Source organism: Barbatula barbatula (genome assembly GCF_947034865.1).
Source record: "Barbatula barbatula genome assembly, chromosome: 23".
NCBI classification, from domain to species: domain Eukaryota; kingdom Metazoa; phylum Chordata; class Actinopteri; order Cypriniformes; family Nemacheilidae; genus Barbatula; species Barbatula barbatula.
In genome coordinates, this window is record NC_136786.1 from 19155270 (window position 1) to 19167717 (window position 12448).

At 38.6% G+C, this 12448-nt stretch overlaps 2 protein-coding genes across 5 annotated transcripts in view; both read right to left on the minus strand.

Annotated features, from left to right (window-relative positions):
• Window positions 1-1434, minus strand: part of spidr (scaffold protein involved in DNA repair) — a 39877-nt gene extending 38443 nt beyond the window's left edge. The window contains exons 1-4 of the mRNA XM_079488246.1: window positions 1323-1434; window positions 972-1127; window positions 836-899; window positions 532-708 (exon numbers count right to left, since the gene is read on the minus strand). Coding sequence (XP_079344372.1) covers window positions 532-708; window positions 836-899; window positions 972-1127; window positions 1323-1331 — 406 coding nt within the window. The 5' untranslated portion in view covers window positions 1332-1434. The remainder of the gene's footprint in view (window positions 1-531; window positions 709-835; window positions 900-971; window positions 1128-1322) is intronic.
• A 323-nt stretch (window positions 1435-1757) lies between these two features.
• On the minus strand, window positions 1758-12390 carry mapre2 (microtubule-associated protein, RP/EB family, member 2). Of its 4 annotated transcripts, none has more exons than XM_079447269.1 (7): window positions 12260-12390; window positions 6580-6707; window positions 4208-4353; window positions 3848-4070; window positions 3598-3749; window positions 3337-3495; window positions 1758-3254 (listed from the first exon to the last, which is right to left on the minus strand). In XM_079447269.1, exons 2-7 carry the CDS (start codon window positions 6698-6700, stop codon window positions 3180-3182), a joined length of 876 nt encoding a protein of 291 aa, XP_079303395.1. In that variant the 5' UTR covers window positions 6701-6707; window positions 12260-12390; the 3' UTR covers window positions 1758-3179. The 4 variants fall into 4 exon arrangements, with proteins under 4 accessions (XP_079303395.1, XP_079303393.1, XP_079303396.1 ...); XM_079447267.1 differs by lacking the exon at window positions 12260-12390 and adding an exon at window positions 8489-8757; XM_079447270.1 differs by having other exon boundaries at window positions 1768-3254; window positions 3854-4070; window positions 12260-12326.
• Window positions 12391-12448: the final 58 nt, after the last annotated feature.

Sequence of the window (12448 nt, forward strand, 5' to 3'; positions counted from 1 at the left end):
ATGAAGAATTTGGTTACAAAATAACACAGTTTTTCAAATCATGTTTTTTTTGCTGTGCATTCCAATTAATATCAATCCAACTGCAGTTGATTTGTTTTGATTTAAGCCATAAGACGAAAAATACAGCTAACTAACACAAGAAAAACATAATAACATCATAAAAAACATGATTTTAGAAAATTCATACAAATTTTGTTATCTCATTTTGGACCAAACTCTTCATATATTGTTATACTGCAAGACATTTGAAGCACTAACTAATGATTTATGGTTAAAAAACAATGTTCTGGGTTCTGTAAAATCATTCAAAATATTAAGAATCTTATGAGGTAGATCCTTTCATTCTATTGCCTACAGAAAAGACAGATTCTATTTTTCATTCTCATCTCAAACCAATTACAGTTGTGTGATATACGGTACGATTCAATTGAAAATTATAATGATATTTAATTAAAATATAGTTAATGAATTAACTGTCTGCACATTAAGCTAGAAATATGAATCTGCATAATAACATGGTTCTGTTCTTACCCACACCAGCGCTGAGCATGCGCAGGCTCCTGTAATAATCGACAGGATGTGGTTTGTGACCTCTGGATGTTTGTGACGTGTCGATCTGTCGATGAGGATCTTCAGTGTCTGACTCCTCATCTTCACTGGAGCTCCAGGCAATATGTACCGCCTCATCTGTGCTGACCTCTCCAACTCCTTAACATCAACACAGATGTACAAACTGTTAACATTTTGATATTGAGCTCCTTCAAGAAAACTTCTATATAAATGATGAATATGAGGATTCATTTAGCAGGTCATCAGTTGAAGAAGCTGCAGTTACCGGTGACATGTGTCTGAAACACTTTCTGGACACCTCTGCTTTTCTTTTCTGATGTTTGTAGATTCTAAAACACAAAGATGTGATGTTTAGTGCACATGTGTAACCGAGCAACAGTGTTGTGTTAAAGATAACACACCTGGATGAGAGACGTGTCCTGAAAACTGTCTCCACATCTCTCCCAGGACTTCATGTCTGGCGTTGATGTCTTGTTAGGTTCATTTCTGCTCTTTCTGAAGGCATCCTTCACGTCGTCTGGAAATAACACACATCTCATGCCGAGGTTTCTCTTGCGCTGCAGACACAAGCAGATGCGCATGTCAAGAAATCAAAGTTTGACACCACATTAAATATAACTCTGCTTTTAAACATGACCTCACGTCACTTGTACTGTTACCGACTTTAAAGAAACTTTGACTTCACCTGAAGTGAATATATCGGTTGAAATTCTCTAAAACATGTTAAAGGTTTCGGATAAGTGTTAACTTACCTTGGACATTATTCTTTATGTGTGATGATGTTCTCGTGTTGTGTTTTCATTCAACTGCACGTGACGTTTCCATTCAGTTTCTCCTTCGGTTTGTTTTTCCCGCTCGTGACGCTGCGCGCTGCTGACACCTACCGGTCAACTGCGTGTACTGCTCAGAAAATACAAATATGAAATAAAAACATCACAAACAACACTTTAAAAATATATGAGTTCAAATCATTTAAATATGTCTGATTTAGTTCAATTCTTCTGAATATAAACTTGTTAAATGCAACATTTTACAGATCTATGCATTTCGCAGACACTTTTAAAGCAGCTGACTTAAGACGACTTTTGCAAAAGAATAAAATAAGCTTAAAGTAAAATATCTATGTTTGCGTCTTGGTAGTTTAGGCTGAAATCCACTGAGCCAGAAATTTGGTAGTAATACAAATGAATCGTTTCTTCCTTTTGAAGTGATGGGTTTTATTAGGGCAAGTCTATCCATACGTCCAGAGATTTAACAGTTAAACATACAAAAAAACATTTAACATCATATTTTTTCATTTCTTTTTTATTAAATACTGTATGTAAAAAGCAGGTCAAGTTATTCACAAATAAAATGCAAACATGCGACACATTTGGGGAATGCATAAGGGGAGATACCGTGAGGGTAATAAAAAGAAAAACATTGTCTATTTATAATTATTAACAGTACATGTGTTTACATTCCTTATCATTGTACACAATAATAAATGACATAAGCGTTGACCTGTAGCTAATATTGACGAGAGATCACGAGAATATTGTTTTCTGTTCAGAAGATCTTCTGCTAAGAGACCTGTGCTTTATAACAACATAAGTAAAAACTTCAATATGCAGTGTTTTCTTCAGATGATGCCTGTTTTTATCAACACAAAATAAAATCTAACACGTTAAGATGCAGAATACGGATTGCACGGTTCAAAATGAAATGCAGTCTAATAAACACTGTCGTTGGCTTCCACCCCTGTGAAGTTGAGACACAAAATGCTCAAAGTAAATACAACATAATAGAAAACTTAAAAACGTTTCTAAACACATTTTATATTCCCACGCATAGAACCAGTATGCATTAAACCTCCAATGCTTAAAACACAAACCTATGTCAGACAAAACAATTTCACCATGGTAAACACTTACAAAATACCATAGTCGCTACAGTATTGTTTACATGAAACAAAACAACAAGGCATAAAAGCCTTTCTTTCATGTGACTGATTTTTTTTCGCTGATCCAAAATAAAGTACATTAATGCCTCACTATCTGCATTAAATGTGGACGGATAAATTGCTTGTAGCTGGAAGCTTCATATGTTTAGTAAAAGACGCTTTCAGAATCATGCCATGTGTCATTCTGAGTGACACCAAGTTACCACAAATGTCAAAACTGTAGTTACTATGGTATTCTGGTGCAAGCTATTTCTGTAAATGAGCCAATAGGTTTTGTTCGCAAATTATTTGAACCACATCACAAATGGTTATTGCAATGTTTCTTTAAAATTTCCCGATTCCATTTCGTCAAATCTAAAAGCTTTTAAAAACAACAACAACACTACTGAACTAGAGCAGAGAACTCCCTAAATCAAAAATACCTCATCAGTGTGGTAAGACAAACAACCCACTTTGGCTAAAGGAAAACCGTAGATGTGTTGTGCAGTGGCTGTTATTTAAGCTGTACATCACAGAAACCAAAGGACGAAATCGACTATTTGGCCAATCAGTGTCAGTCCTTCACAGACGGAACGGAAAAATAAACCGTGACGAGTTTGGAGAAAACGCTGAACCCGAAAGCAGTTCTCTGGCCAAGTGCGTGTATGTGTGTGTGATTGACAGAGCTTTAGTATTCGTCTTGCGTGTCGTCCGGGACGTCCTCCTCCTGCCCAGGAGCCTCGTGCACCTCCCCGCCGGCCTCCTGCGTGCACATGAACTCTTTTTACTTCTATAAATCACATCATGCATTTTCAGTTCCATCTAAATCTGTGTTTGTGACTGACCTGGTCATCTGTGGAGTACAAAACCTCCATGAGTCGGTCCACGAAGGGCCGGCTTTCCTGACCCTGCTCCTGACACAAGAGCTCAACCTCCCGCAGCTTCCCGAAGTAAAAGTCCCGCTCCTTCTCCACGCCTTCCAGCGCTAGCTTAATTGTGTTGAGCTGTGTGAACAGACGCGAGATGAAGGATTAGACACCTTTAGCGATGAACTGGTATTCGTGAATTGTTTATTCATAGATTAGAATGGGGGTAAGGAGGTCCACCTGTTCGTTTAGTTGTGTTACTTGGGCTTCCAGCTCCTTCTCTCCTTTAGCGGGGGTCGTAGACAGCACCGGCAGCTTTTTAGCAGACGAGGGTCGAGATGTGGAGGTCGCGCTAGAGGCTTTAGGGGTGGAACTGGCTGATCTAGTGGCTCCTGCTTACACACAGGTTTAAAGTTAACGCCACATATTGACGCTTAAAATGTATACATTTATGTAAAAGTATGTTCAAGCCACTTTAAAATGAAGTTACCTGCACCTGCGGTGGGGGAGCAGGCGGCGTGGAGGGATTTCTTCGGCAGGTTGAAGATCTGCTCTCCTGGATCTGGTGGAGGAATGGCGTCCTGTCCCTGTCGCGCCTCCAACGGGTCGTATTCCTTCCCGTCGTAGTTGGCATCGAAGAACTTCTTGAACCACTGAATGAAGTCCAGGTTGTCTTGAAATCGTCCCTTGACAAGTTTCTCGACAGGGATGATCTAAAAGACGTTGAAACAGGACGTGAATGTGAAAACGAGGAAATGACATCATACAGATTAACGACGTATATAACTCATATAGCCAGGTAGGGGTCACTTTTATTCACACTGCAAAAACCGTTTCACATTCGTCTCACCTTGTCCACGTTCATCCTCTTGAAGGAAGCCTGCAGGAGTTTGAAGTTGTGGATGTATTCGTGCTCCAGTTTGGCCTGGAACTTGACCTTCTTAAGACTGATGCAGCCAGGAAACAGCATGTCCATAAACTGACAGTATGCCGCTCCTGTAACGCAGAAATCATCTGGATGTCACTAAACCGAATTACACAACCTTGTTTAGCATTTCATCACCTTTTGATTTCCTTTCAGTATCGGAGTCACACAAGGTTCTCGTGCAGAACGGCAGTGAACTTGATCTGATTTATTCAAAGAAATAAAACAGGCCCACGGAGAGACATCTGTCTGACTTCAGGGATGTGGAGTATAAAAATGGCACATCTACGTCACATTGATGGAGATCAATGTTCTGTTTCTGTCTTTGAGGTGGAACTGGATGTGATCCAGGGAGTCTTCAGTGTCTTTGTGAACTGTAAATAACTCCGGCCTGACCTGAGCTTACGTGGAACTACATTAAGATGATGATGTCACACGAGACAAACCTTTGAAATTTGTCTCACAAAAAAATAGCTTGTAACATTTGTCACTAAAAAATAAATAAAACATTTAAATGAATAAATAATGTGTCATTAATCCTAATCATTTCATATTAATTAAGCAAAAAGCTTTGATAACAACAAATCTCCAAGATTACATCCAATTATTTTGCCCAATGTTGAGATCACAATTACTCATTGTCAATGAATAGATAAATTAACAATAAATAAATAACTTGTCAATTTAACACTGGATTCAACTTAATAACAATACTAAAAATGGATCAAATAAAATGAATCCATACATTCAAATAAATAATCATATATAAATAATGAAACTAAATTAGACATTCTGGTCCTATAATTGTTTTCCTTTGATAATTTAGTTTCAGAATTGTGTCATGTGAGGTTTTTTTTGTAAACCTGCAGCTTCTGATATATTTACTGTTTGTCAAAAATCTCATCAGCAAGAACTGATCTAAGAACTGATTGTGTGAATGAATTACAATGAACTTTCACTGACTGAATATCAAAGGACTCAACGAAGAGTGTCAATGGCTCGTAACTACGGCTGTGTTTAAAAATAACACCGTTATTTCAGAACACTCACTAAACCTGTGCTTTAAAAATAGTGTTTGTGATCTTTTATAATATCTCCCATCATCATAGCACGTGCCCCAGTATTAATTTCAAGTTAAAGTTTTAACAATTTTGTTTATTTGTCAGTATAATCATTTACATTGATAATAGTGGCAAAAACCGGATCTTTATGCCAGGGGTTTCCAAACTAGGGTCTGGGGACCCCCAGAATGGTTTAAGGGGTCCCCAGAAATTTTTTTGAAACTATAGACAGCAAAAGTTGTAAAACTCTATACTGAAGATTATTCCAGTTTAACTTTTTCAAAAAGATGTTGTCTTTATAATATCAGACTTACTATTTGTCTGACAGTTTAAATGTTTCTTTATAATAAAGATGAATAAGTATTTCCAGAAAGGGGATCCCTCACGAAAGGTTAAGCATATTTGGGGGTCCTTGGCACGAGAAGCCTGATAAACCGCTGCTTTATGCAACATAGTAACCGAATTCATTCACGCTTGTAAAAAACAGTTGTGTTCTGTGTTTTCAGAAATGAAATGAATATTTATTTGTGCTCTAGCTTAGGACATCGAAAGTCATCATGAACTATGGCTGAGATAATATAAGGCAGCACGACAGTATAAGGCGGTTACCCGGTAAACCGGTTCAGATCTGGCCGTGAAACCAGATAAAATATGTTCTTTATATTAGTTGGAGCCATAAATCGACTGGTTTCTTGAAATATTGTAATTGTAAATTCTTGAAGAGATGTAAAATTATTCATGGTTTTCATTGTGTAATGAATGCAGATGTCTCTCCGCTTTCATTATTTCCATACAGTGCATGCAAACATCTCAATAAAGTTTATGTTACGTATGTTGAACATACTTAGATATTTTAAAATGCATACATTATTGTTGCAGGGTAGTGGTTTAAGCAAGGGACGTTGGCGTTGCATTGCATACTTCTTACACACGGCAGGTTTTCAAGAAATAAGTAATGGAAATGTAATGGGGGCCTGTGCCCCAGTAGAGCTTTAGGTCTAGCATGAAATACATGAAATAATATAAGTGATGTCATAACCCAGACAAGTTGAGATTTCACAATGCCTTACACAATAATTGTGGGTCATGTTTATTCTGTATGGCTTACAGCAGCGAGGTACAGCGTGCTCATCGGACACGAATAGCATTTATTTCTATCTAGGGGGTGCTAAGAGGACACATCCGTGTAAAGCCATGCAGTGGGATTTCTGAAGTGTCATGATGTGGTGGTCTTACCTGATGAGAGCTGCTCCACTTTAGTGTAGTTTAGACCGAGCAGATCATTCACCCATGCGGTGATGTCATGCCTGCTCATAGTCTCCTGAGTGATTGAGGTAGAATACACATTGACCGCCATCCCCCAGCTGTGGACGAGACACACATCATCACTGTCATGATCACAGACAGATGTAGAGACAGACAATCTCATGAGAATATCACAGCTCCAGTCTTAAAAAGAAACTGAATATGACCGAGATGAGAAAATGTCATTTTCGTGTTCAGATCAGATTGAAATAGATGTTTTGTGATTTTTATGTTATCACCACGTGTAGAGTGCTGTTTAGGCTGCGTTGGCATTGAAAATATGTAAACACGTTTGCAACACATCCATAAAACTGAAGGCATGTTTAGAAAGCAGGACTCGAAACTTAATTGTTGAAGATTGCTTGAACAACTGGTCTTGTATACACAAAACAAACGCCTGAGACGGACAAATCTAGCATCTGTTACAAGAGTTATTAACTTTATTAGACATTCTCTGAACTTTTTATTTATAGATTGTTTCTTTATATCGCTCATCAAGGAAGTTTCGATCTGCTGTTATTCTCATAAAGAATATGATAAACACTCACCTTTGAAAACTCAATAGTTAACATTGTCACGTACATATATTGACCTAAATAAATGTCTTGAACGGACAGTTCAACCAAAACTTTCACCAAACCTGTACGACTCTTTCATCTGTTGAATATTTTGAGAAATGTCTCTGTAGTTTTGTGTTCATACAATGGAATCAATGGGGTCCAATGTTGTTACCAACGTTTCTAAAATACCTTTTGTTCTGCAGAAGAAAGAAAATCATACAGGCATGGAATAACACGGCATAAAAGTGAGTAAATGATGAAAGAATTTAAAGCTTAGACCGTTTTGGAGTACTCGGGTCGTTTGTGTCCTCTACAGAAACTCGGCTTTTGTCTTTGAAAACCTGAACATCAATGTAACCGAATCTAAACACAAGTCTCAAAATATTGTTTCATGTGTAAAACTCTCTTGCAGGTACAACCACATCTTGAATGAAAAATACTGTTGTTTATTTACTAATAGGCTAAGTAAACAGTAGTAAATTGTAGTATAGTAGTAATAATGAATGTATAGATAAAGTATTCATCAGCACAACGATGTTAGTAAATAAACCTCCCACATAAATGATTTTAAACTCCTATTTAACGATAAATCACGTTATTTATTTAAGCCAAGCACACAGTGTATTTCATATAGTCGTGTTGTGCTTAAAGAGCAGACATTCATCTAAATGTAGCATGAAAGATAAACAGATCTGTAGAATGAACGATGGGGGGAAACCAGCAGAGCCCTCTGGGTGTCAACAATAGCACCCATCAGAATCAACGCATAACATGTTTATAAATCACCGACAACATGAGCAACAACACAAAGCATCATTACTCACAACATGCGCGCAAAATAAAAACCCTGCGCGTGTTTTTAATACAAACGACCAATGAATTACGTCACGCAACGGCTGCGCGCTTAGTGAATACAGGCCACGCAGTGTCAAACCCTGGAAACGCGTCCTGTCAGCGTTTATCTCCACATATATCTCTTTTAAATCACATGCATGTTGTTTTAAAATCACAAAACGCAAGAATGCATTGACCGGAAGGCGTTTTAACGGCTTTAAATCACTGCGCCGCCGGGGAAACGCCATATCTGGCTCAGCAAGAGCCCCGCCGTAACGCAGCCATGATGGACGTCCGCGGTTCCCGGGAGGAGCGTGTTGGAAACGCGCGGACAGAAGCGAAATGTTCTTTTTCAACATGTTCACGTCAGTGAATTGAATCCGGTGGGGATATAACAGGACGTTTCTTTGTGAAGCTCCCGGCGGGCGGTAATGACATCGCTTTACCTGTAGGCGCGCTCTCCGCGCACTGTGTTCTTTCTATAGGGGATGATGTTGGTCCCGTTGTCCGGAATGATGTCGTTGTTGTTCTCTCCATTGGGGGACAGAGCTTGTGTCGGACCGGGCATTTGGCTCTGTGAGATACGCGAACGGACGAGGAAAGGGACGTAAGGGGCTTGTTCCCTGTCTTCTGCGTAACGTTAAATCCCGTGCGTGTATCTGACTGTGAGTGTGTGTGTGCTGCCTGATTCACTGAGCTTCAGTCACGTGACTATGGGAGGGGTGCTAGGAGGAACTTTGGCTTCTCACATCATCATCATCATCATCATCATCACACATGTTCATCTGTATTTCACTCCAACATCTTACAGAACTACTGTGATGCATTCAGACCTTTCTTTACAATACAGTATTGACATTATTTACAGTAAGTTTTATATAATGTCATATAATTCCTAATGTAAATGAGTTCAATGCAAGGTTATTATAGACTATTAAACCTGTTTACTGAAATTAAATCAAATATTGGCCTAGATGTTATTTGAAAAGCTTGGTAACGCTTACGGCCCGCAATGCCGCATGATTAAATGGGATTTACAGGGAACTAATTGTATTAATAATGTACCTCTACAGTCCATATATGTAGGTGAAGAGAACAATATGCAAAGTTTGAGGAATAAAGAAGCGAGGAAATTAAAAAAGATATTTATACTGCAAGTAGCCTACTTTAAAACTAAGGGGTAACTATTTTAATATAACGTGGTATGAATGACCTGCAGTAGCTACACAACATTAGCGTAAAGATACACTACATTTTTTGTAATCACAATGTTCCCGTAAGCTTTATAATCATAATCATAGTAAACATGAAATATGGGGAAATTATGTGTTCAGTTTTTATGCAAGCAAAACAGCACGACGTAATACTGTCAACTTTAAATTTGACAGAGTTTTGACTATAGGATTCATTTTTATGTGATTGTTTTATGATTGTTGGTCACAGAGTTATTTTGATGAGTTTCAATGTGTAAAATCAATGTTGTTGTTTTGATACTATAATCATGTAGTTGATTTGGATGTTTATATGGCATGCAGTTAGCTGATGATTTTGCATCTTTCTTCGTAAAAAAGAAAAAGACCACCATCAGTCTTGAACGCGCCCAAACCCCCGACACATGATCACTCCCGACTACCTGCCAGCTAGATCCCATCCTCAAGCATCTCCTCCAGGCCATCTCTCTATCGGTTGATCCCGCTCTGACCCACATTATCAACTCGTCTCTGACTACTGGTACATTTCTTCAAAGAGGCCTGCATTACCCCGCTACTGAAGAAACCCACTCTTAATCCTGCACTGTAAGATAACTACAGACCATTATCTCTCCTCTCCTTTATTGCTTAAACTCTTGAGCATGTTGTATTTATCCAGCTCTCCTCCTTTCTCACGTAGATCAACCTCCCGGACCCAATGGTTCAAGTCTTACCTCTCAGGTAGGTCATTGGAGGTCTCAGAGTCGCAACATCTCGACACAGGGGTCCCTCAGGGCTCAGTGTTTGGACCGTTGTTTTTTTCTGTATACATGACATCCCTAGATTCTGTCATTCGTAAATATGGCTTGTCCTATCACTGCTATGCAAAAACTGAACTGCTTGTGATCCCGGCTGAACCAAAGATTCATCACAACTTCTCCATTCAACTGGGCTCATCAACATCACATCTTCCAGGACGGCCAGAAACCTGGGAGTGATGATCAGCTCAACTTCACAGATCATGTTGCCAGCACCACACAGTCCTGTTGATTTATCCTCTACAACATTAGGAGCATAAGAACTTTCCTGTCTGAGCATGCTACACAAGTCCTAGTCCAGGCTCTTGTCCTGTCCAGACTGGACAACATCTCTTCCGTCAACACTTGAACGATTAGTTCTGACCTCTGTTTCATTTCTATTGTTTCTATCCTTAAAGAAAAAAAAGGAAAAAACCTTAGCTTTGTAGACTGTGGTAGGCTATATGAGATCAGTTTTACTGCACTTATACTTTTTGTTGTCCTTATGTTGTTCCAAATGCTTACTTCATTTGTAAGTCGCTTTGGATAAATGACTACGTGTTTGCTGTCCTACATTCTTCAAAATATCTACTTTTGTTTTCAAGTAATTTTTCCTATAATGGGAGTCAATGGGGTCCAAAAACGGTTTGGTTACAAGCATTCTTTCAAATATCTTTCTTTGTATTTATAAGAAGAACAAAGAAATCTATAATGCCTTTAATGAACACAAGGTGATGATTAGATTGTTAAGAAATAGAAAAGGTTGGAGTAAAGCTATAGATGCTGGTGAGGTCTTCCATATGGAGACACGGACATTATGTCTGTCACTATAAATCTTCTGATACATGAATATTCTACTCATATTAAGCCATACAATACCCCCTATAAGGAACAAATCAAAAGACTAGCTATTAGAATACTGTGTGATTGGTCTATCATTTATATGTATTTATACACAAATATGTTGATATATTGGAATGTTTTTGAACTGACATGGGGGAAACTTAACTTGTGTTAACCCAATATATATTTATTGATACAATTATTGATCATTATTAATCCAAAAATATTAGCCACTTCATCTTATGAGTGACATTTGGTGGATTTATTTTTTTCTGTTTGGAAGTACACAGATAGATTCAAGATTAAAAACAAAACAGAACAAGAAATATTCAGCAAATTTGTGCGAACTACTTGTCCATGCATCACTCAGACCATTACACTTCTATAATGTGCCAGTGTTGGTGAGACGCTATACCCGTAATGCTGCTCTTCTGTACAATATATCATGTTTTTCTATCATGCCTATAATGCTGACACCATGTCTTCTGTGTCTTAGAACATTTGTACATTCCCTTTAACAAACCTACATCACATTGACTCTTGCACAGCTACGACCGCTGGCCAATAATGTATACATCTAATCTCTATACAATGCACCTTCTGTATGCCTACACTTAACTTATATCTGCCCCTTATCTATAGTAATTTGCTTCTCCACCTCATAACCCTGTACTTGTTCTCTGCACAATGACAATAAAGTTGAATCTAATCATTTGCAATGGAATATGCAACATATATATTTCCATTAGAAGTGTCAGACTTTTGATTCAAACTCTGTAAATCAGGTTAAAGTTTGTCTTTGAGCAGTTAGTAAGCTGCTGTTTAACACGCTGCTTGTGATGAAGCTGTTTGTATGTCAATTGCACCAGTCAGTTCAATCGCCCTTTGTTGGCTCATGAAGACGGAAAATGGGCTTTGCAGCCACTAAGCATTTAGTTAAAACTTGTGCAACATGTGAACTAAATAAATAAGATCAATGTATAAGTTGCATATCCTAATAAATCCCAACAAACTAACCCATGCACTGCATTTGCATCAAAACAGGAAGTGAGCTCAGAAAATGAATGTTATTCATAAGAGATCATGAAACATCAGTGACGTTATTCATTTATTAATCAAGCCTCCATGAAACACATATATATATATATAGTGACATTATAGATCACATAGAAGCATCAATGCACTTTAATGTAATAGCCGAACACTGCTAACAAGCTAACGTCACTCTTCCTGCGCGATTTAAAAACTTAAAGACAAAATCAAACACACGAATCGACAAAACCCGAGAGGAAACGATGACTCGAGTCCCGCCGAGCTGCATGTAACGCACCCAATAAAGACACGACAGCCATGTTTAAAGACAGCGCCGTATAGAAACTCCACTCACCCGTAAACTCAACACACCAAACCAGCTGCGCGTCGCGTCGCGTCGCGTCTCGCCCTCCAGCGCACTCACACAACAGGTATCCGCCCCCCACGCGATGATTGGCGGCCACTCCTTCCTGCCATACACTGATTGGTTGGTCGATGCAACGGATGCGGTTTAAAGTCTTTGACCCGCCCTTCTTGTAAGCGA